At 36.6% G+C, this 24,268-nt stretch overlaps 1 protein-coding gene and 1 non-coding gene across 7 annotated transcripts in view; one reads left to right on the forward strand and one right to left on the reverse strand.

Annotated features, from left to right (window-relative positions):
* Nucleotides 1-857: 857 nt before the first annotated feature.
* Nucleotides 858-24,268, reverse strand: part of Reps2 (RALBP1 associated Eps domain containing 2) — a 221,732-nt gene continuing 198,321 nt past the window's right edge. For all 6 annotated transcript variants that reach the window (XM_046424253.2, XM_046424256.2, XM_046424254.2 and 3 more), the window contains exons 17-18: nt 14,055-14,160; nt 858-6,446 (exon numbers count right to left, since the gene is read on the reverse strand). In XM_046424253.2, the coding sequence (XP_046280209.1) occupies nt 6,378-6,446; nt 14,055-14,160 (175 nt within the window). In that variant the 3' untranslated portion in view covers nt 858-6,377. The remainder of the gene's footprint in view (nt 6,447-14,054; nt 14,161-24,268) is intronic.
* Nucleotides 4,168-4,239, forward strand: Trnat-agu (transfer RNA threonine (anticodon AGU)). Its single transcript has one exon. It is a non-coding gene; the product is annotated as a tRNA-Thr (tRNA).

Here is a 24,268-nt window from a genome sequence, read left to right on the forward strand (position 1 = left end):
AGGTTGTTCATTTCAGCAGTTAGCCTATCCTAATAACCTCACAGCAACTATCCCACTCTGCACTGCCACTCATTTGTAGGTCTCTGCCCCAGTGAGGTGTGGGCTTCTTGAGAAAAGAGGTTTTGTCTTCTTGGTCTCATCACCAGCTCCTAACATACAGTGCTTGGTTACACAGTTGGGACATGGTAACTATCTACAGAAAGAAGGCCAGGGGATAGAGTGAACCCATGGATGTTTGCAGCAACAGAGCAGGAAATCCACTCAATAGGAGACTGGTTCCTCCTAAAATTATTCAAATTTTAAAAGTAAGAAACTGCAACTGGGGTGCAACAATGAGGTCAGGATTTTGAATCAATTCTTCTTGATCTTTCCTTGTCGCCTCCACGCCAGCTAAGGATACCATGATGGAAAGATTCTTGAACAAAACAAAACCACTGAAAATATAAAGCCAATAAACTGACCCCACATTAAGCCAAGTTTTCAGTCCAATGGACCTTTAAAATGTACTGTGGCTGTAGCTCAGTGGTAGAGTGCTTGCCTAGCATGTGTGAGGCATTGGGTTTAATCCTCAGCACAACATAAAAATAAATAAAATAAAGGCATTCTGTCCATCTACAACTATAATTTTTTTTTTAAAAAATGTACTGTGAATTAGCCATGACATTCTGTGACTGCCAAGTGTTTACGGTATGCAAGCATTGAAGGACCTGTCTTAGATCATCAGGAGAGGAAAATAAGCAAGTCTTATTGATTTCATTGGGAAGACTACCACCTCCTTTTCACATCACTTGCATTTAGTGCACATAAGACCAAATGCAAACCACAAAATATTGACACCAAGACTCCATAAAAGCCACTTAGTTATCATACATTTATTTTTAACATAGCACCCCAGTTTCACATCATGTACATTTTCCAAAGTTGGAGAGTCTTACTATGTTCTTCACAGATTTTTCAACAAATGTGAAAGAGAGGCAGTACAAGTTAGCTTGAGTCTACAAGTCACAATCCAAATATAGGACACTCTCAGGATTTATTTAAGGTCAGTATACATAATGTTCCCAATGCTTAGCAAATGAATGAAACTCTGGCTGAGTAAAATGTTAACACAACTTGTTAGCACGTTATCATGAAAAGACAGAAGGCATCAAATATATACTTTGCTGTTACACTTTTTACTGTTCAATGTACCTGTAGTGAAAAAATATACATTTCTTTTTTTTTTACTTTCGAGATTAAAATAGACCATCAGCTCATTCTCTCTTTGCCAATAGCTATGAAGACTAAAATGGCTCTTTTGGCCTCTGGCTCACTTAAGTATCTTATTTGTGCTGAAGACAAAAGAATGGCAGTGCTAAAGAAGACAGCAAACCTGGTTCCCAAGAAGGGTACAGTTGAAACTGTCACAAGTTGACAAAAATAACACAACTTAGTTGATCCAAGCTGCATACAATGGGGTTATTACATTCAGTACCAGGGTAGAGCTCCTGGAAGGGGCTTTAGGATCTAGTCCTGTTATTCAATAGAGTACTTTAGGATGGAACTGGTACTTGAAGGTTTCCTTACTGTAGTTCCTAAATTCCAGTTGAAGTCCTTTGAAAGTCTACTATCCTGCAGTCTTCAGAATTCTGAACCCACTTTCTCCAACCTGCCTTAGCCATGAAATTTGCTTCAAATGATAGGAAAATTCACAAGACATGAAAAATAAGCATTCCCAATTACTGAAAGCAAAGCATGGCTTCCATAATTAGAATAAGCCCTATCAATTGAAAACCTGCAGTACTTCTTCAAAAAGTCTCCTTTACCATCATGTGTGTTAGTAAACATATGGAATAACTATGCAAACCTAAAAGCAACTATGTACCCATGCCACCTTGCTCCCAACTGACACACAGGCTTCTTTGGGAATATTTTCAAAACAGCCTCTGAAAGACTGCTCTGGGGTGGGCAGCAGCTTTTAGAATCTGCTTGCATTGCTTTTAAAGTCTGTCCCTCCATGTCTGCTGCTCTTTGTGTTGCTCTTGGGAGGGTCACAAACTAGACGCATTTCCCCTCACAAACAAGCAAAGCAGATGGCCCACAGAGTAATTCAAACTACCACCGGTGACTGATCTATCTGTGTTGGTGGGCAGCCTCCCTTAGCCTGTGCTGAAGAATAAGCAAGACAGGCAGGCTTGGGGACTCTGAAAACCCAAATCCCCACCTCTCACTAGGAGCTTGAACCACATTGAGTCATGATGCAAAAACCATAACAAAACACCCATAACTAAAGGATAAAATTCAACTGATCCTTTGAAATCAGTGTTTTTAAAGAGTACACTTGAAACAGAGTAAACCAGTTGGAAAGAGAAACCAAAGTTACTTGTGTTTTATTTAACTAGAGAGGAAAGAAAGACCTCTTAAGTGTTAACTCATTTTGTTTGCATTCATTATGTTCAAACCACAACCTAATGAGCCTACTTGCCAAAAATATGGGAGGGTCTGGTTGCTATGAGATGTTAAATTCATATTCTTATAATGTTAAAATCACATTCCCTTGATGATTTCTAGTCAGAAGGTGTAATTCTAGTTTGCATGGAACAAGTGCTTTTAGCTCTAAGGTGTTAATACTGCAATTGAAATCTTTCCAACTATTGCTTAGAAGAAGACATTTGCAAATGCTTGCCTTAATTGCACAAAACACATTAATTCCAGATATTAACTTATTGATCATCTATGTACATATCTATTATTACCATGGCTGTGAAATCATTTAAGAAACAGACAACTATTTAGAAACAGACTGCAGAATCAAATCACATCTAAAGAGAAAAACATTTTATGATAGTTCAGACATTGGTAAGAAATCAAAGGAAAATCCATGTTTTTGATCACTCACCCTGAAGTATGCTGAAATTGAACATTTTAGACCCAAGTAACCAAAGATATATTGAAGAAAACTATAACATAGTACATATTGAGTTCATTTCAATCACAGTAGTCTATTTTAAAAACAAACTCCCAGAAGGGATATGGGAATGGAATCCATTCAAAGCAACAGCTGTCCAAAGTTCTGCCAAGAAATTCAGAGTAACTTATTGCATCATGAAAGGTGAGGTGTTCAGAAGAGCAAACAGTTCAATGATATTCCTTTCCTTCAGATTTTATTTTTAATCCAAGAGAAATTTCTAGATTGAAAACATGTTTTCATATTTTATGACTAATTAAGTCCATAAAATTCAACATGGTAAATAGAAAAAAAACCTTCTACTTTATTTTTAGTATTGACAGAGGAGGACCTAACTTGGAATTGATAAAATTAGGCTGGCATCTCAACTCTACCACTAGCTATCCCTTTCTATGAATTCTTGGGCCAGGAACTGCTGGTTTGTAGGACTCTGATTTCCTTACATGCAAACCACAGGAGATGAGCACCAGTCCTGCCCAGATCTGACATTGTATTCTCCAGTGACATGCAGATGGGCACAGCTTCCACCTAAACTGACTCCTCTTGCAATTAGACCCAAGCACTTATATAATATTTGTAAAGAAGTTACTAAGGCAAATATTTGCCTTGATTTCAATATACACACCTGTGCCAGATAGTTACCACTTGGTTCATTTGGTTTTGCTTTAGGTCTGCCAAGTAGAGAGGTGGCAAAAGCAATATGCCACATACAAGATGTGCTGAGGGACCCAATAAGCCCACTTCCAGCTTCTACTGTGCTTTCATCTGTGAGACTGGAGAATCCCAATGGGGAAGACTGCTGAACAACAAGGTAATTAAATCCCCATAAATGGGGGCAACATTAACCTTCTGTCTGTAGAATTCTGCCCAATAAGCTAGCCTAATTTGGGAGCAGTTGTTTACAAGAGGTATCAATAAGCCAGACTTGCTGAAAATCACATAAAGCTCACAGAAACATTAACAGGAATCATAACCCTAAATTAAAAGTGTGTATCCTAAAAAAAAACATAGAAATAAAGGATAAGCACTAGTTAGGTGATAATAGTAGTACGTGTGTGTCTGTGTATATATACACGCAAAAATACTTAATCTTTTTAAAAAACCACTTCTAAGCACTAATAAATTGTGGCCAAAATTAAGTCCAGCTAAGAAGACAGGGTACAGACATTATTGGTGTGTGCTTTGATGAAATGCCTATCTTAAAATATTGATGATGGGCTGGGGATGTGGCTCAGTGGTAGAGCACATGCCTAGTATGCATGAGGCTCTGGGTTTGATCCCCAGCACACACACATTTTATATATACTAGAGAAACTTGGAAGGCTTTGATTGTCCAATGCAAGATTTTTCCTTTATGAAAACCAAGCCAACTAAACAAAACCCCAACCTCCTAATCTGGCTCACTTTGTCATTTGTCATGGGGGGAAAACAGCATGTCAATATTTTAAAATGCATAGCATAAACTAACATTCCTTGGTTTATATGTCTGGTTGGTGGATATGAAGTGCTATCCCAAGTGACTGCACATGTACTGGAAGATTATGAGATAAAGTGCATATGCTAGTCTTTCCTGGATTGAATGTACTATAAAGCCAAACGTGCTGTGAAACACGTGCAATAAGAACATTGTTGATAAAATTTGTTGCAGCCTCCAGGTCTCAGCACATGGGGAAACAAGTTACCTAAAAATTTGCACTGACCCATTCATAATCTTAGGAAGGGTTTAAACTCACTTCCAACCCTTCCCCAGAAGAAAAAAAAAGGCAGCCAAATGAGAAAAAAAAAAGGATATAGAGAAATAATTCAAGTTTCAGGACTTTCAAAATCCAATCACTTCAAAATCCTTAAATATGCATGGAATAGATTCAACACTTTGTTTTTCTTTGGAAAAAACATCATCTGTTTGAGCCTTTCTCTTCTGCTGATAAGCTACTGATAAAGCTTGCCAGTGGAACAAGGAAATATTAGATAAATGCCTACTTTTGCTAAAAGCTCTCAGCTATGTTGAAATCAATGGCTTAATAATCCCAATATTGCAAACCTATCCAAAGCCATTTCAAATAGGACCCCAGGAACACCCTATCCCACTATCCAAAGAATGAGTAAATTAGCAAAATGCACAAGAGACATTATGTCTTGTTATAGAAGTCTCTCAAAGTGATGGTGAAATTGGCAAGCCCTGTGAGGGTCTGTGACCTGAGGGGTTGGTCAATCCCCACTTTCAACTTGGTCTTTCAGGAGAACCAGCAGCTACCTAACTTTCTGTAGCATACTGGCTCCTGCAATTTGAACTTGTTATTCACACATACCACCTACCCTGGAGTCGGGTGAGCTCCTCTGAACTGGATATAAACCAATTACTTTCCAAGGGTATATTTTACAAAGAACCAAATAGTTATATAGCCAGTGTGAGGACTACTTTCTTTCATTACTTCTTCATGTCCACTACTTTGATGATCCAGGTTAAAATAAAGACAAAAATAACTACCAGAGATTGTTGGGTTATTGGTAACCTTTTTCCTTTCCTCCCCGGTCTGGATACCTGGGTTCAAACAACAAAGGTTTATCAATCTGGCTTTTCATACTTGATGGGTGGTTTCCAAACTCATGCATTTACAGATATGCTGTCCCATGCAGGATAAAAGTAGAGATTTGGCAACTATATATTTAATTTGATAGGGCGAGGCAGTTAAAGTAGATTGCTCTTGCCCAGAATTTACATGAAAGAACTGAGTTATGTGAGTTGACGGCCCAGATTGGCCAAGTTAAATAGCTCATTGCCAAAATCTCCACTTCACAGAGGTGTAAAGACTCAATAAGTCTTTGACATTCAATAGAGAACAATAGTCATGTATTATTTATAGCTAGATATAACATCAAAATGGCACTAGACAAGCAATTTTGGCATATAGTGGTGGAGGGCATAGCGCCAGTCTAAATCTGATGCTTTTGTTTTATCTTAGTTTTTGTTTTTATTATCATCATGCCAAAGACTATCCACTTAGAATCCCAATTATTCAGGAAACCAACCTACTGCATGTGATATACATACAAAAATAAAACAAGCATCCCGAAGGTACTTGGTTATAAGGTTTTATACAAATCATAAATTCTTTAAATAAATAATGCTCTAAATTATTTGCTAAAAGACTGATTTTTGGTAAGGAGCAGCATCTAATATCTTGACAATGTACTTAAGAATGGGAGATAAATTCCACTAATAATTACAATTTCAAGTGTGATAATCAGTTGAAGAATTTTTTCCACCACAGTAAAATACACAAGTGCAAGAGAAAAGGTCATATGGATTATATTCTGCTGCTCACACCTTTTGACACATTAAGACATCTATGACAAGTACTTGGGCTCAAACATTCAAAAGAAAGATCTTGGCAGACAAGGTCACCCGCTGTCACTTGAAACGTGGAGGTCACAACACAGTGACTGGACGAAGTTGTTCCAATTGGTTTTCCAATGCAATTCGTTCTTGGTGAACCTCCTGAGTAGTACAAAACAGGGAGAAGAAAAACAAAAAGCAAATGGGTCATTTCCTGGGTTTATCTCTACTTTATCAAATATTCAAAAGAAACTTACAACTGGATCCACAAATACTTAAGTGTTGGAAGGGACCCGATTTAAAACTGATGATTATACAAAGGGAGGCTTCACAATTTCTAATCTCTCAACTCCTTTCTGAAGATGATGATATGAAGCTCATGAACCCTTTTCCATTACCCCACTTTAGTCTTACCTTGTAGGATCAGCAGGGTAGCAGAGAATGATATTAAAAATTAAAAGGCTAATTGGGAAAGACCAGAAGGCAAAAGCAGATTCGTAATACTGAAAGGTAAGCCACCCGAGCTAAATTTCTAGCTGCAATCTCTGGCTTCTAATCCAGCAACATAGTCAGGTCTGAGGGATGAAAAGGCACGCTCGCTGTCCCTCTACCAAAGTTTTATCCAGGATCCTGCACAAAACATGCTTACTGTGTGACTTCTTGGTAATAGGCAGAAGAGAGAATTAGCAATCTTCTATTTGGGAAATCAAACTTTCAGGCCTAAAACAAATGTTTTTGAAGAGAGAAAGGAAGCACACATAGGCATTCTTAAGTCAAATTAGTCAAGGTGATAAAGAATTCTGTATAAAGGCTCAATTCTGAGTTGTTTCAGAAGAGCTAACACACTAGTAATTAGCACAGAGCACAAGTGTTTATCCAGTTGATAGCTGGTTGTAGGAAGATTGGATAAGAACAAGCATTTCAAGGGCTGAGGTTGTGGCTCAGCGGTAGAGCAGTTACCTAGCATGTGCAGGGCCCTGGGTTCGATCCTCAGCCCCACATAAAAATAAATAAACAAAATAAAATTATCTGTCCATCTACAACTAAAAATAATACAAAAAAGAATAGGCATTTCAAAGAGAGGCTAAAAATTAATTATCTCAGATGTATATTAGATGTCTAGAAAGAAAAAGCAGAGTAAGAAACTCTATATGCATATTTAGAGCTTAGAGGAAAGAGAAGCAGGCTTAACACGTAAGCATTAATATTTCACTAGCTTATGGATCATCTTCAGAGTCATGGGACAGTATAACATCATCTTGCAATACAGGATAGAGATTTTCAGATAAAGGTTGAAGACAACGTTATGCTAGGTCCATACTTACACCTTCCTGGAACTTCACTAAAGCAACACAGGAACTTTTTAAAGTGATAGAGTCATAAGACAGGGAAAACAAAAGAGAAGAAGAAATGATAGTAATAAAATATATAAGCTGATCAGGCAAAGAAACGAATGGTAAATTACTTAGCCAATATGGAGTGAGGTGAGGGGATGTGGGAATTCTGCCAGCTGCTATGTACATCTATTCCAAGTATACATTCTAGGGTTGAGGAAATACCCACAGTGTGGGTTTGTAAATGCCCTGAACCCACTATGAGATAGACCTAAGCCAATCCTCACTGATGACTTGACCTCCATAAGCCTCTGCTCTGATTGGTGGGTCACAGTAACAGTTGATCTCCTAAAACTAGTGCCAGTTCAGAGCCAGTCATTCCCACAATACACATCCACTCTAGTAAATAAATGGCCACAGGTCCTTCTGGGAAAGGCTAGAAGATTAATAGTTTAAAATTTGAGCTGCATAGGGGAGCCCTTCATTAAGGAAACACATAGGTCATTTGTTCAAGGACCATTTGCATTTGTAAATTAGCTTGGTCAAGGTACTGACTGAGGGGCCATGACTAGAGCTCTGCTTTGGTGATTCTTAAACATCTGTTCATTAGACCTAGAACTTTACTACACATACGGATCAAGTAAAGAGAGCTGAAACACAAGCTAAGCATATTGAAAAAATAAGAACCAATCGGATTTTACATAGAAGAGTCCCTGAAGGACTCCAACTGGCAGCACCAGATACCTATGAAAGTGGCAGTGAACAAGGGGAGGAGGACTGGCTAAAATAATTGTTGACTAGAAGTCTGTTTCAGAAGCAATTAGATTCCACGACGTTCCTGCCACCAGAGAAGAGCACTGAAGATTTATTAACTAAAATGGTAAAACAGAACATCTGGACAAGCAAGAAATAGGCACAGGTGAGGAGAAAAGATGCTGAAGAGTAAATAAATATCCTGGATGCTGACATCCACAGCCCTCCCACTCCAATGAACCAGGTCTTTCCACCCACACAGGAGACCAAAAGATTGACCTTTCTCGAGTCTCCCACTAGACCAAGAAGGAGCCAATGAAACTGCCTTTGCAGGTTCCCCAACTATATAATCTAACCAGGTCACTGAAAGTACAAAGTTGACAAGTTCCCAATGTGCTGTGCATTTCCAAAACTATCATTACAAGAATACATCCTAATAGGGCTAGAAATGTAGCTCAGTGGTAGAGTGCTTGCTTAGCATGTGTGAAGTCCTGGGTTCAATTCCCAGCACTGCAAAAAAAAATGTATCATAATAATGAAAATTAAACAAAGAACAAAAAATGAACTCCTTTTATTAAATAAAAGGAGATGTACAATTCACTGTGATATATTCATATATGTACATGGGATAGTTTGGTCAATTTCATTGTATCATTCTTCCCTCCCCCTCAATCTCCTTCTTTTATGTCACTGATCTCTAAAGAGTTCTTTACATAATCAGGATATAAGTTGTTTGTCAAATATGTGATTTGTAAATATTTTCTTTCCTTTTATTACTGAATAGTGAGTATGAATATTGAGTGAATATGCCATAACTTGGTTGTTAGTTCTATTCATGGGCATTTTGAAACTGTTTCTAAACTGGGTATGGCTGTAATCCCAGCAACTTGGGAGGCTGAGGCAGGAAAATCACAAGTTTGAGGCCAGCCTCAGTAATTCAGCAAGGTTCTAAGCAACTTGACAAGACCCTGTCTCCCAGTCTGTAGTTTGCCTCTTAATTCTTGACAATGTTTTTGGTAGAGAAGTTCTTAATTTTTATGAAGGTAAATTTATTGTTTTTTTTATAGATCATGCTTTTTTAAAGAGAGAGAGAGAGAATTTTTTAATATTTATTTTTTAGTTTTCAGTGGACACAACATCTTTTAATTTTATTTTTATGTGGTGCTGAGGATCAAACCCAGCACCCTGCGCATGCCAGGCGAGCGTGCTACCGCTTGAGCCACATCCCCAGCCCAATAGATCATGCTTTTGATGTCATTTCTAACCTCAGGTCATAAGGACATTTTCCCTATGTTTTCTTTAAAAGTTTTGTAGCTTTATGTTTAGCATTTACATCTATGACTCATTTTAAGTTAACCTTTGCATAGAGTTTGAGGCTTAGATCAAGGTTCATTGTTTACATATGAATAACCAATTGTTACAAAACATTTTGATGAAAGACTAGTCTTTCTCCTTGAGTTTATTTTGCGTGTTTGTCAGAGATCAAAAGGCTGTAGGCATGTGGTCTATTTCAGGACCCTATCCTGTTTTATTGATCTATGCTCCAATCCTTCCACCACACCATTTTCCTAACTGAAATTTGATGGTAAGTGATTCCTCTAATTTTGTTCTTCTTTTACAAATTTGTTTTAGCAATTCCAGTGCCTTGGCCCTTACAGCTTTTGGGTCAGCTTTCTGTATTCTCACAAAAAATCCTGCTGGGATCTTTATTGATATTGCAATGAATCTAAAGATCATTTGGGAGAAAAATGAAATCTTGACTATGTTGAATCTTCCAAATCCACAAGCAAAATATGTCTCTACATTTATTTAGATCTTCTTATATTTCCTTGAGCAGTATTTTGTAGTTTTTAGCATACAATTCCTTGATAGACTCGCACCAAAGTATTTCACTTTGGGGAGGAGGCAAGCTATTATGCAATTATACTTTTTAAAATTTCTATTACCAATTGTTCATGGCTTGATTTGGAGGGGTGCTGGTCTTCTACTCTGTGACTTTCATAAACTCAACTAGAAAATAAAATTTAAAAAAATTTCAATTTGCAATCATGTCATAAAATCTTGGGAATAAACTTGACAAGAAATCTATAAGACTTATATACTCAAAACTGAGAACATCTGAGAGGAATTTTAGAAGACCTAAATAATTGTGGAGATTACTCTGTTTACAGATTAGCAAACTCAAGATTGTTTAGATGTCAAGTCTCCCTAAACTGTTGTAGAGAATCAGTGCAAATCCAATCATAATCCTATCAGTTTTGACTTTGTAGAAACTGATATACCAATTCTAAAATCTATATGAAACAATGGGCTTACAATATCCAATGGAATCTTGAAAAGGAACAGTTTGATAAAAGAAAATCACCTGGTTTCAGCACTTAGTATAAGGCAACAGTAATCAAGAATGTGTGGTACTGGCATAAGGATCCAAAAATTAGTGAATGAGGCAGAGTAAGAACTCAGAAATGAACCTACATATATAAGGTCATTAGATTTTTGACAATGGCACTAAAGCAATCCAAAGAGGAAAGGAAGGTCTTTTCAACAAATAGTGCTGGAGTAAACATTAAAATGGGAAAAACTGAACCTTGACCCTTATCTCACATCATATACAAAACATAAATCAAGATGGATCAAAATCCTAAATGTAAATGGTAAAACAATAAAGCTGTTAGAAGAAAACAAAAGAATATCTTAATAATTTGGAGATAGACAAAGTATCTTAATATAGGAAGAAAGTAATAACTATTAAAAATGATAAATTTACACTTTATTAAAATTTAGAACTTATGCTCATGAAAAGATATAGTTAAGAAAATAAATCAGCAAAACAAAGACTAGAAGAAAATATTCACAAAATTTATATCTAACAAATGACAGGTAACCAACATATGTAAAAAGCTACTACCTACAACTCAACACCAAAAAAAGACCCAAAACTCAATTCAACAACTGAACAAAAGATACTTCATAAAATACAAAAGGTAGGACTGGGGTTGTGGCTCAGTGGTAGAGCGCTTGCCTCGCATGTGTGAAGCACTGGGTTCGATCCTCAGCACCACATAAAAATAAATAAAGGTATTGTGTTTATCTAAAAAAAAGTATATTAAAAATATAAAACGTAAGTAATCACACAGGAAAGTGATCCACATAATTAGTCATCAAGGAAATGATGATAAAAGTACATAACACAGACTAGCTAAAATTAAAAAGAATAACACCAAATACTAATAAAGATGTGGAACAACTGGAACTTTCATTCAGTAGTGATGGGAATGTCAAATGCTACAACTACATTGTAAAAAGGCCTAGCAGTTACCAATAAAACTAGTTAAGTACACATACACTTACCATATTAGCAACTAATCTTAAACCTAGGAATTTACCCATGAGAAATGATAACATACTTCCACACAAAAACTTGTTTTAAAATGTGTTTTCATTCAAAATTATCCTAACTGAAAATAGTTGCAGCACTTTTTCCTGTGTGTGTGTGTGTGTGTGTGTGTGTGTTTGTTTTGTTTTGTACCGGGGATTGAACCCAGGGGTACTTACCAGTAAGTCACATCCCCAGGCCTTTATTTTTTATTTTGAGACAGGGTCTTTCCAAGTTGCTTAGGACCTTGCTAAATTGCTAAGGCTGGCTTCAAATTTGTGATTCTCCTGTCTCAGCCTCCCAAATTGCTGGGATTACAGGCATGTGCCACCATTCCCAGCTTAGAAACAGTTTAAAAATGCCCATGAATAGAACTGACAACCAAGTTATGTCATATTCACTCAATGGAATACTATTCAGTAATAAAAAGGATAGAAATACTGATACATACAGAATAAACAAATCTCAAAAATATAATACCAAGGGAAAGAAGCTTTCCATCAAAGTGTGTTTTAGGGTACCATTTATACAAAGTTATAGAACATGCAAAACTATGGTATAAAAATTTCAGAATAGAGGTTGCCTGTGTGTGGCTGGGCTAGGAACTGACAGAGAAGGACACGAGAAAGCTTCGTGGAGTGATGGTAATGTTCTCTTATTTGACAAGATTTTGGGTTCCAAAATATATACATTCAATAAATGTAACACCTCAGATCAGTACAGATTGGTACATTCACTGTATGTAAATTTTATATCATAAGAAAAACCTATAAAAATATTGAACTCTAGCTAACAATGTGTGAGCTAAAACATTTAGAAGTACTCATACATCTGAAATTCATCTGAATATATGTTAAAATAATATGAATTAATGGAGAGAAGTGATAGATAAATGGAGGTGTACACAGACTATAATAAAACGTGGCAGAACTAAAGTAGTGGCTATGTGAGTGTGCATCATAGGACTCTTTCAACTTTCCTACACACTTGAAAATTTTTGTAACGAAAAATTTTAGCAAGGGGGGTGCATGTAAAAGAGAAATCACAGAAGGCAGAGACCACAAAGGAGGAAGGAAAAAGCACCAGTGGAGTAGAAGGAAAACCAGGAAAGTATGCTATCTCAAAATCTGGTTAGAAAAGTGATTTCTGAGGAAGAAATGGTTAGTTCTGTATATTCTTCTGAAAATTCAAATAATATGAAAGCAAGCCTATTGGGTTTGGCCATAAGAGGGCTATGAATGTAGCAAAACAAAGCCATACTAAAGTAGAAGGGAGAGAAAACCATTCGTGAGGAAGTGAAGACAGTGAATAGAAACAATTTCTAAGAAACTCTGCTGTGAAGGCGACCAGAGAAATGAGGCAGTAATCAGTCAAGGGCAATGGGCAACACTGGAGCACATTTATGGGTGAATAAGGAATGATCCAGTAGAGAATCTTGTCTCACCAAAATATATATTCAAGTAGTGGCTATGTGAGTTTGCAGTACCTATAAATATGACCTGATTTGCAAATAGGATCTTTGCAGATGTAATCAAGTTAAAAATGAGGTCATACTGTATTATGATGGGCCCTAATCCAAAGAACAGTGTCCTTAAAAGAAGGATACAATAAGAAGAGGAATTTGGACAACGACACATAGAGACCCAGGAAGAATTCCATGTGACAGTAGAGGCAGAAATTGGGAGTGTTGTGTCTATAGGCCAAGGACTGCCAAGGACTGCAAGAAACTACCAGAAGCTAGGAAGAGGAAAGGAAGAATTCTCTCCTGGAGCCTTCAAAGAGAGCATGACTCTGACAACACTCAGGTTTCTAGCCTCCAGACCTGCAAGAGAGGAAATTTCTATAGTTTTAAGCCACTGAATTCGTAACACTTTGTTATAGGAAACTAACGCAGAGGAGATTAATAATAAAGAGAAACAGATGATGACAAGAATTGCATTGATGTCCTTGAGGAGGTGAGATGGAACCATTTTCATGGTACCAGAAGAGGGGTTGCTCTTTGATAGTGTACCCAGGTCACTTCCTTTGAAAGAAGTGGACACATCACCTTTCAGAGAGGATTTTAACAATTAAGCACTAACTCCGAAGCTTTGGACAACAAGTGCTTCAAAGAGACTTTTGGTAGATTTATCTTTCCTTTTAACACACATAATATGCAGCCTACCTATAAAATTTGCTAGTCCCTCCAAGCACGAAAGAACAGAGGCAACTCTTACCAACAGGGATGGGCAGCCAGTGGTCAACACAAAGCAAAATAAAAAAGCCAGGGAAGAGCCTGGTAATCCAAATCTTGGAAACATTCCTTACCTTAAGCTGCTGTTGGAGTTCACTGTTCAATCGAGCCAGCACTGCATTTGCCTCCTTATTTTTACGGATAGCAGTTTGAATGGCCTTCTTCTGTTTGGAAGACTGCCTATAGAAAAGTACAAACATTTTGGTGAAAAGAGCTTAGAGGTCTGGACCCTCGCAGGTCAGAACTCTGATCTATGAGAGGTGCCACGCTAACAAGGGTTAACATCACAGGACTCCAAAAATAAAACCCCATATTCACAGGCAGGCACCAAATGAAACAAATTTGTCGGGATGAATTATTTACACCTGAAATAATTCCCATTTTATAACTTGAATAAAAGCTGTGAATTGGGCCTTTACAAACATTGGTGTTCCATTTATTCTGGATATTTTAATAGGCATTTCTTCTAACAAACCTTATTTATTGGAATGTCCTTTTGTGTAAGGATTAACGACATTTAAAAGACCTGCAGTTGGCCTCTTTGGACAATTTTGAAAGAAAATAATAGAAGAATATTTTCTTTAGCTGCCTAACTTTCCATTATTTCTTTGTTAATGGATAGTGGAGTGGGGGTGGGGGTGTCCATGTGCATGCACCAGCATGGATCTGTGGCAATTGAGAAAAAAAATTAGAATATTTTAATATCCCTGAGTTAATTCAATAGTAAATTCAGAGAAAAGGTGTGTACTACTTTGCACATTAAAGTCTCTGGTTAAACTCTTTGGTCACAGGTCATTTTACTACTATCTTTACCTCTCAAAACTGCCCATGGTTAGGAAGATACATCAACATGGTCATCACAGGCATAACCTACAACATTTTATCCTATAGCAAAAAAATACAAAATTTTTAGAGCAAAAGGGTGATTTCTATTTCCCTAGAAAAACAACCATTTGTAATTAATGAAAGAAGGACTCTAGGTTGGAGCAACTGAACTAGAATGGTCTGTGACTACTATATAGGTATATAGGTAAAATTAACATTTAGTGAGGATATAGAGTATGCTAGCCACTCTGTTTATCATAGAAGACATAATATGTCCCTAGTAAGTTCAGAATTAAAGATTACTTTCTTCATCCATAGAGAGGCAGGAAGAAGCTTCAAATCTGCTTTTTAAAAAAAATATAGATTAGACAATCTATTAGAAGGGAACAGGGGATGGGGAAAGGAAAGGGGAAGGAGAGGTACTGGGGTCCTAATTAGAAAGATATATTCCATGCTTGTATAATTACATCAAATGGAGTCTACTGTCATGTATAACTAAAAAGAACCAATAAAATTTTTTTAAGTTTAATGTAAGGAAGGTTGAGGTAACCATTATTCTACTCTCTACTTACATAACATTATTAAATTTCACAAGTGAATGAGAAAAATATATTTATAGATTAGATTTCTAGGTCCAGGAGAAGATGCAGTAGACACATTTCTCTCTATTCTTCCTGCTAAGTACAGTGAACTCTCTGGACAATATATAAAAATAAACATAAGATAACTCTAAAAGACAGAATAAAGAGGTAAACCAGAAAGAGAACTCAATACCCAAGGAAACACACAGTAGTGAATTCTCTGGGTTTTCTTTTGCATCATATATCCCAGACTGGATACTGTAGAAGTTAGCAGTACATATATACCAGTGAGATCAGACAAAAAGGTTCCCCCTCAAAAAACTCTGTTTTCTCTAGCCAAAAGAACTGGAAAGGGGTAGCCAAGTAATATAGAGAACTTCTAGACAATAACTACTCTACTACAATCAAACACCACAAAAAAATTACAACCCCCAAATCCCATCTTCATCAGCCAAGGCCAAGTGGGATGGCTAGACTTCCTCCTCTGGGCACCCTCCAAGGTGGTGTTGCATCCGAGGATGTCAAGTAGGAAGTCAGGACCTTCACTCCTTTCTAGTGGTAAAGAACCTTCTTCTCACTGTGGAGGCCACATAAGGAGCAATAACCAAACACCACTCCCCTTCTCAGCCAGGGTGGTATCAGTGGAGGTCTAGTGGGAAGCCTGAAGTGCCACTCCCATTCAGCAATAACAATGGACCCTTCCATCCTCCATGGTGTAAATGGAAGTCAAGTAGGAAAGCACGATTAAATAGAAGATTTTAATAAGATTCAGAGTTTCATTATATAATACCCCAAATGTCTAGGATACAATAAAAAATCTTTATCAAATGGAGAAACAGAAAATCATAATGTGATGAGAAAACACAACAGATGCCAACACCTAGATAATGCAGATGTGAAATTACCTAATTAAGATTTTAGCTTAGCCATTATAAAAATATTTCAATTGACAAATACAAGCATATCTAAACAAATAAAAAATAGAAAATTTCAGAAAAGAAATAGAAGATATAAAGAAGAAACAGCTAGGCATGGTGGCACATGTCTGTAATCCCAGCAACTGGGGAGGCTGAGACAGAAAGATTACAAGTTCAAAGCCAGCCTCAGCAACTTAGCAAGACTCGCAGCAACTTAACAAGATCTTTTCTCAAAATTTAAAAATGGGCAGAGATTCAACTCAGTAGTAAAGTGCCCCTGGGTTCAATCTTGGTACCAATCAGAAAAGAAAAACACAATGAATGTTTCCTCTGACACTATGCCAGTGAAGGAAGAGTATTGCCATCTTGTTTTTTCCAGGTGAGGATGGAAGTCCAGTTTCCCTATTTTACTTCCATTTACACCATTGGGAATGGAGGGGTACGTTATCAATGAAAAATATAACATCTGAAATTAAAACCTCAATTAATGGGCTCAACTGCTGAATAGAGAGGACAAAAATCAGTGAATTTGAAGACACAAATTACCCAAACTGAACAGAGAGACTAGGCTGGAAAGAAAACTGAACACAGCTTCAAGGACCTATAAAAGAATAAGATCTAGTATTTGCCTCATTGAACTTCCAGGAGGGAAGAGAGAAAGATGAAAAAGCATCCGAAGAAATGATAGTTGAAAATTTCTCAAATTTGGCAAAAGACATAAGCCTATAAATTCAAGAAACTAAAAACCCAAAGAGCCTAAATTATAATTAAACTTTAAAAAATTAAGACAAAGAAAAAAATCTTGAAAGCAACAAGAAATGATAAACTTATCTATAAGAGTACAATTCAAATGACAGCAGATTTTTAACCAGACACCATGATGGCCAGAAGGAAATGACACACTTTTCAAGTTCAAAAGCAAAAAACTATCAGCCTAGAACTCTATATCCAGTAAAAATAAATTTTAGGAATTAAAGGAAAACCAAAACATTTTTAGATGAAGGAAAGTAAATATACTGCCAGTAGATCTACCTGAAAAGAATGGCCAAAAGAAATTGCTAAAACAAAAAACTGATGTAGGAATCTTAGAACATGAGGAACAAAGAATGAACAATAAAAAGGGTAAATATAATAATACTTCCCTTCCCCTCTTTTGTATAATTTGAAAACTTAAATGAAGGAGATCAACTGCTTCAAAAGCGCTAATTACCAGAACTCACCCATTATTCCACAGTGCTTTTGAAAATTTTCTGAAATTTTCAAATTTCATTTTAAAAATGTACTTTTTAAAAACTCCCCCCAAAATAAATCTCTAAGCCCTGACAGTTTCACTGGAGAACTATGAAAAAAAAAAGAAAACTTTTTTTTGGAACTGGGGATTGAACTCAGGGGCATTCAACCACTGAGCCACATCCCCAGCCCTTTTTTTGTATTTTATTTAGAGACAGGGTCTTGCTGAGTTGCTTAGTGCCTCACTTTTCCTGAGGCTGGCTTTGAACTCACCATCCTCCTGCCTCAGTCTCCCGAGCTGCTGGGATTACAGGCGTGCACCACCAAGCCTGCCCCCAAATTCTTAAAAATGAAAGAGTGCCAATTTTGCACCATCTCAACCACAGAAGTGAACATTTCCCAGCTCATTTTATGAGGTTAATATCACTAAAACCAAAAGTAGACAAAGACAGCACAAAAAGGAAATTAAGCACAGTATCCTGATGAATATAGACGCAAAAAAACTTTTAACAATTTATTAGTAAAAATAATTCAGCAATATATAAAAAGAAGTATACACCAGGAGCAAAGGAAGTTCATTCCAGGAATGGAAGAATGATCCAATATTCAAAAATTAATCAATATAACCCACTATTTGATTTTAATTGATAAATGAAAATATAAAAATTGTACATATCTATGGGGTACCATGTGTTGTTTCAACACATGTACACATTGTGTTGTAATCCTCCATCTTAAGCCATAAAAAGAAAAATGACCATATCAATTGACACAAAAAAAGAACTTGATAGAACCCAACACCCATTCATGATAGAAACTCTTAGAAAATGATAAAGAGAGGTGAACTTCCTCAATTTGATGAAAAATATTCGCAACAAAATGACAGCTGACACCACAGTTAATGAAAAACTGCTTTCCCTCTAATATTGGGAACAAATCAAAGATGTCTACACTCATCACTATTTTTCAACATGGTTCTAGAAGTCCTGACCAGCATAGTAAGTTAGAAAAGGAAAAAAAAGAAAAGAAAAAGGAAATAAAAGGTACATATATTAGAAAGAAAGAAATGAAACAGTCCTTATTTGCAGAAAACATAATGTTCTATGCAGAAAATTGCAAGGAATTCACAAAAAAAGACTGAAACTAATAAGTGATTTCAGCAAGTACAGAAGTATGTTTGCAAGACAGAAGATTAGCATATGAAATTCAATAGTACTTCTATATTCTAACAATGAACACTTGGGAACCAGAATTTATAAAATGACTATCATTTACAAAGATTCCAAATGAGATGATTACATATAAATATAACAAAACATGTATAGAACTTGCATGCTAAAAACTATATATATAAAATAGTGATGAAAGAAATCAAATGGTATCTAAACAAATGGAGACACATATGCTTATAGATTGTAAGACTCAACACAGTAAGGATGTTAATACTCTCCAAATTGATACACAGGCTTAAGGTAATTTTTATCAAAATCCCAGTAACATTTTTTGTAGTTCAAGACAAAAGTATTTAAATATTTATATGGAAAGTTAAAAGCACTGGAATAATTTTAAATATTTCAAAAATAGTTATAAAAGTGGGAGAAATTTAACATATTATATCTTTACAGTATCAAGTAATCATGTAATGGAGATACTCATCAAGAGGCTGGGGATGTAGCTCAGTAATAGAGCATGTGCCTAAAATGTATGAAGCCCTGTGTATTTATGGAAAAGAGACACACTGAATGAAACAAAAGAGTGCAGCCAGAAATAGGACATGTAAAACCAAATTATTTTTGATAGAGGTGCCAAAAAAAGTCCATGGAGAAAGAATAGGCTTTTCAATTAATGGTTCTAAAGCAAGTGAATATACCCATATACAGACAGACAGACGGAGATAAATAAAATAAATTATGGGATTGAATGCAAAGTATAAAATTATGAAATATTTAGAAGAAAATATAAATCTTTGTGCTAAGGTGAAGAGTTTTTAGGTATGACACCAAAAGCACAATCCACAAAAGAAAAAGAAGTCAATAAATTTGATTTGGTCAAAGTTTTAAAAAACTTTTATTCTATGAAATACCCTGTTAAGAGAGTGAAAAGACAAGCTAGAGTGAAAGAAAAATATATGAAAACAACATATCTAACAATGGATATGTATTTGGAATATAGAAAGAACACTCAAAACTCAACAGTTAAAAAAACAAATTAGAAAATGAGCAAGAGATAGGTGGAGACATGTTACTGTAGAGGACATATGATGGCAAATACACGCAAGAAAAGATATTTAACAATCACTAACTTTTAGGGAAATGCAAATTAAGACCACAATGTGATAGCACCATACACCTATTAGAACAGCTAAGTTTAAAAAGGAATATTACCAAATGCTGGCAAGGATGTAGAGAAACTGAATCTTTATACATTGCTGGTGGGAAAGTAACATGGTATGGCTATTCTGAAAAATAGCTTAGCAGTGCTATTACAAACTAAACATACATTTAACTTGCAACCCAATAATCACAGTCCTGGACACTTATCCCAGAGAAAGGAAAACTTGTGTATTTAGAATAAACCATGCACAGATGGTTATAGCAGCTTTATTTCTAATAACCAGTAATTAGACACAGCCAAAATTTTCCTCAACAGATGAATGGCTAAATCCATGCCATAGAATACTGCTTAACAGTATTGATTGGTATATATATCCACCTAAATGTATGTCAAGGGCATTATGCTGAGTAAAATAGGTCAAACTCAAAAGGTGACATACTATGTGATTCCATTTATATAACATTCTCAAAATGACAAAATTATAGAAACAGAAAACTGATTTGTGGTTGCCAGGGGTTAAAAATGGTGGGAAAAAGGAGGAAAGAGTGATTTCAGTATCTTAATTGCAGTGGTGGTTATAAGAATCGACATATATAATAAAATGTGAGGAACCGACAGAACTATCCTGTTCTGATACTGTATGATAGTTAGGTAAAATGCAATAAAAGGGGGAAACAAGACCTTTGTACTATTTTTGTAGCTTTCTGTCAACCTATAATCATTTCAAAATAATAAGTTTTTAAAAAGATGTGGATCTGAAATGGATGCCCCTCCACCTTTAAACTATTACCACACTATGTATGCTAGCTTATAAGTAAGTCACCCCTTCTCTATCCTCTTCCCCCACCTCTACAGGGATGGACTCCTGGCAGTTCTGTTTGTTTCCTGAACCCTCACTGCCATTTTCACACTTGAATGGATGCTTGCCCATGCTGAGCTAACCAGATTCTCTCTCACAGGGACGTGGGTTATAGTTAAGAGTTCAGTTCAGCTTACACCTTGCACAGCAAGAATGTAATTACTCTGAAGCTGAAGGTGGTAGAATTCTTCGCAGAAAAAAAATGACAAATACATTCTAAGAGAATAAAGAAGAATCAGAAGGAGCCCAAAAGGTTTTGCAGTCCTCTCTTCCAATCCATTTTTGTGACTGTTTTCCACAAACTACCCCTATATCCTTAAAAAGAATATGGTTTTGCTACCTCAAGTTGCTTTTTATTACTTGCTACCAAAGGAGTCCCAAATAATGCAAAGAGAGGATGAGGCCCAAACCAGACCAGTATCAGGCCCAGAATACCTCTCAAGGTTCATCAAAGGCAATAATTTGCCTCTCAAAAATTGCTTCTACAGTGGGCATGGTAGTACATGCCTATAATCCCAACAACTGGGGAGCCTGAGGCAGGAGGATCGAAAGTTAAAGGTCAGCCTCAGCAACTTAGCAAGATCCTGTCTCAAAATAAAAACTAAAAGGGGCTGGGGATGTGGCTCAATGGTTAAGCACCGCGGGTTCAATCCCTAGTACACCCCCCAAAAAATGCTTTTAGAGTCTACCTGTATAGGTTTTTCTTTTCTTTTTGAGAGAGAGAGAGAGAGAGAGAGAGAGAGAGAGAGAGAGAGAGAATTTTGATATTTATTTTTTAGTTTTCAGCAGACACAACATCTTTATTTGTACATGGTGCTGAGGATCGAACCCAGGCTGCACACTTGCCAGGTGAGCACGCTACCACTTGAGCCACATCCCCAGCCCCTGTATAGGTTTTTCTATCTTTTTCTTCAATGTTCCAGGCTAGGCTATAACTGTCCTGGTTTCAAAGGAGGAAAATGGGAGAGTAAGAGTTAAGTAGATATTTAATTTTCCCAGTTTCATTCATGTCATGCTATCTGTTGATTTACAATTGCAGCACCATGAGGTACTGTCCATTTTGTACCAGAGTATCTCTCAAAACTTGTTCTTACGACTTTTTGTTTTAAGTAACATATCACTTTCAGTTTGAGCTGGACACATGGTCACCCAACAAGAAGCTAAATTTCTGTGTCCATGGCAGGTGAATGAGACCATATAACTAAATTTGGGGCCAATGGCTCAGAGAGAAGTGACGTGTGCCTGGTTTTCTCAATTTCTTTTTTATCCCCCCTCCTATGGCCTAGAATGTAAACATGTTGGTGGTGAACTACTTTCAACCATACGAATAAAGGAAATCCCCAAGGGAATCTAGAACAGGAAAACAAAAGGTACATGGATTCATGGTCAGAGCTATTCTACCATTCTGGACCACTCACCAACTCAGACTTCTACATAAGAAACATCAATTAACTTCCATGTTCTTTGAGCCACTATTATCTCTTTTCTCTTCAAGCATCCAAACTGATATTTTAAAGAATATGAATAAGGGGGCTGGGGTTGTGGCTCAACGGTGGAGCACTCATCTAGCATGTGTGAGGCCTTGGGTTCTATCCTCAGCACCACATAATAAAATGAAGGTATTGTGTCCAACTACAATTAAAAAAATATTTTTTTAAAAAAGAATATGAATAAGAAAATTTTTCTTAATGTTCATCCTGGACCCTGCTTTCTCCTAAAGAAATTCTGCTTACAGTTTCTAAGAACCAAACTTTTATTGCCTTTATCTGTTTGGAAATGGGAGATTTTTATCATGGATATCAATTGCAAATCTCACAGACAACCCAATAAACACCAAGCATGAGGAGGGAAGGGAAAAAGAATTGCAACCACACTGATAACTAGATGTCCCTTCATGCATAAAATATTATCATGCAGGCAAGCAAACACTACCACATTGGCTTCTAGGAATGTCGCAGGGTTGTCCAGGACACCTCCTGGGGTTACAGAGAACAGAGGCTATGAAGGCAGGTGCAGGCTCAGTCATGGTACAGACATGGGATATCCTCTATCTCCAAACTGCTCAAATAATTCTATTTTCCAAAAGCACACCCTTGTAGCAGATATATAAGATGTAGGCTAAAACCAACCAAGCCAAATTGTTTCTAAGAAAAATCTGCTTTTGTCCTTATTAATGAAGATACAGTCTGAAATCAGTTTATTATTTATAACCTGGACTCAGCAATTCACTTGAAGACAAAATTTTATTAGTTCCTTTGCACTAAATAGAATAGACAATGGTAATACTTAAAACTAAATTTGGTTCAGTTTTTTAAATTGGTTCTAATTAGATATACATGACAGTAGAATGCATTTTGACACATCATACATAAATAGATGTATTTATGTATGATGTGTCAACTCTTCTGGTTGTACATGATGTAGAACCATGCTAGTTGTGTAATCATATATGCACATAGAATAATAAAGTCCAATTCATTCTATTATCCTTCCTGCCCCCATACCCCCCTCCCCTCTCTTCACTCCCCTCTGTCTAATCCTAGTGGTTCAGTTCTGATGTTAATTTCTCAAAATGCTGATGACCACTTTGCAGCTGATTTACTTTTTTTGGCATTCTCAATCAGTGTTCTATTATAGCAGTAAGCCCTGAAGAAAATTATTTGTGAGTCTTTTCTCAATTTTTCCAAAGACAATACATAGCAACTACCACTCTAGATGCATGAGAGAGAGGTTAACTTACTACACACAATGAATGTCTAAGGGCATCAAGGCTTAATTCTCTCCAAAACTCTGGTTGAGAAAGGACTATAAACTGACCATCATATATCTGCTCTTTCCTCAGGGCTTAAAAAATCATAAATATTGAGCTGGGTGCGGTGGCACATGCCTATAATCCCAGTGCCTCAGGAGGCTGAGACAGGAGGATCACAAGTTCAAAGCCAGTCTCAAGAATTTAGTGAGGTTCTAAGCAACTCAGATAGACCCATTCTCAAAATAAAAAGGGCTGGGGATGTGGCTCAGTGGTTAAGCACCCCTAGGTTCAATCCCAGTACAAAAAAACAATTATGAGGGACTGGGATTGTGGCTCAGTGGTAGAGCACTTGCCTCGCACGTGTGAGGCCCTGGGTTCGATCCTCAGCACCACATATAAATAAACAAATAAAAGGTATTGTATCCATCTATAACTAAAAATATTTTTTAATTGTGAATATTAAGTCACTTCTTATCACTCTAAAATAAACTAGTCTAGGAACTAAAATAAGACATTATATAAAATTCCCTGACCTCAGAGCCTAAGCTTCCTAAATCCCTGCTGTTTATACCATGAAATGTGCTAGTGCCTCCTAGCCTCTCTCAACTAGATATCATATAATCACCTCACCTAGCAAGAGGCTATCATGCTGAGGGACACTCATTAAACAGGCAGATAAAATGAAATATCTCCTTTAAATAAATGGTGCTAGGACTACTGGATATCCACAGGCAAAAAGAATAAAGTTGGATCCCATCCTCATACCACACCCAAAATGAATTCAAAACAG

This window comes from Marmota monax, unplaced genomic scaffold (assembly GCF_021218885.2).
Source record: "Marmota monax isolate L192 unplaced genomic scaffold, Marmota_monax_Labrador192_F-V1.1 WCK01_AAM20220418_F8-fsc00089, whole genome shotgun sequence".
NCBI classification, from domain to species: Eukaryota; Metazoa; Chordata; class Mammalia; order Rodentia; family Sciuridae; genus Marmota; species Marmota monax.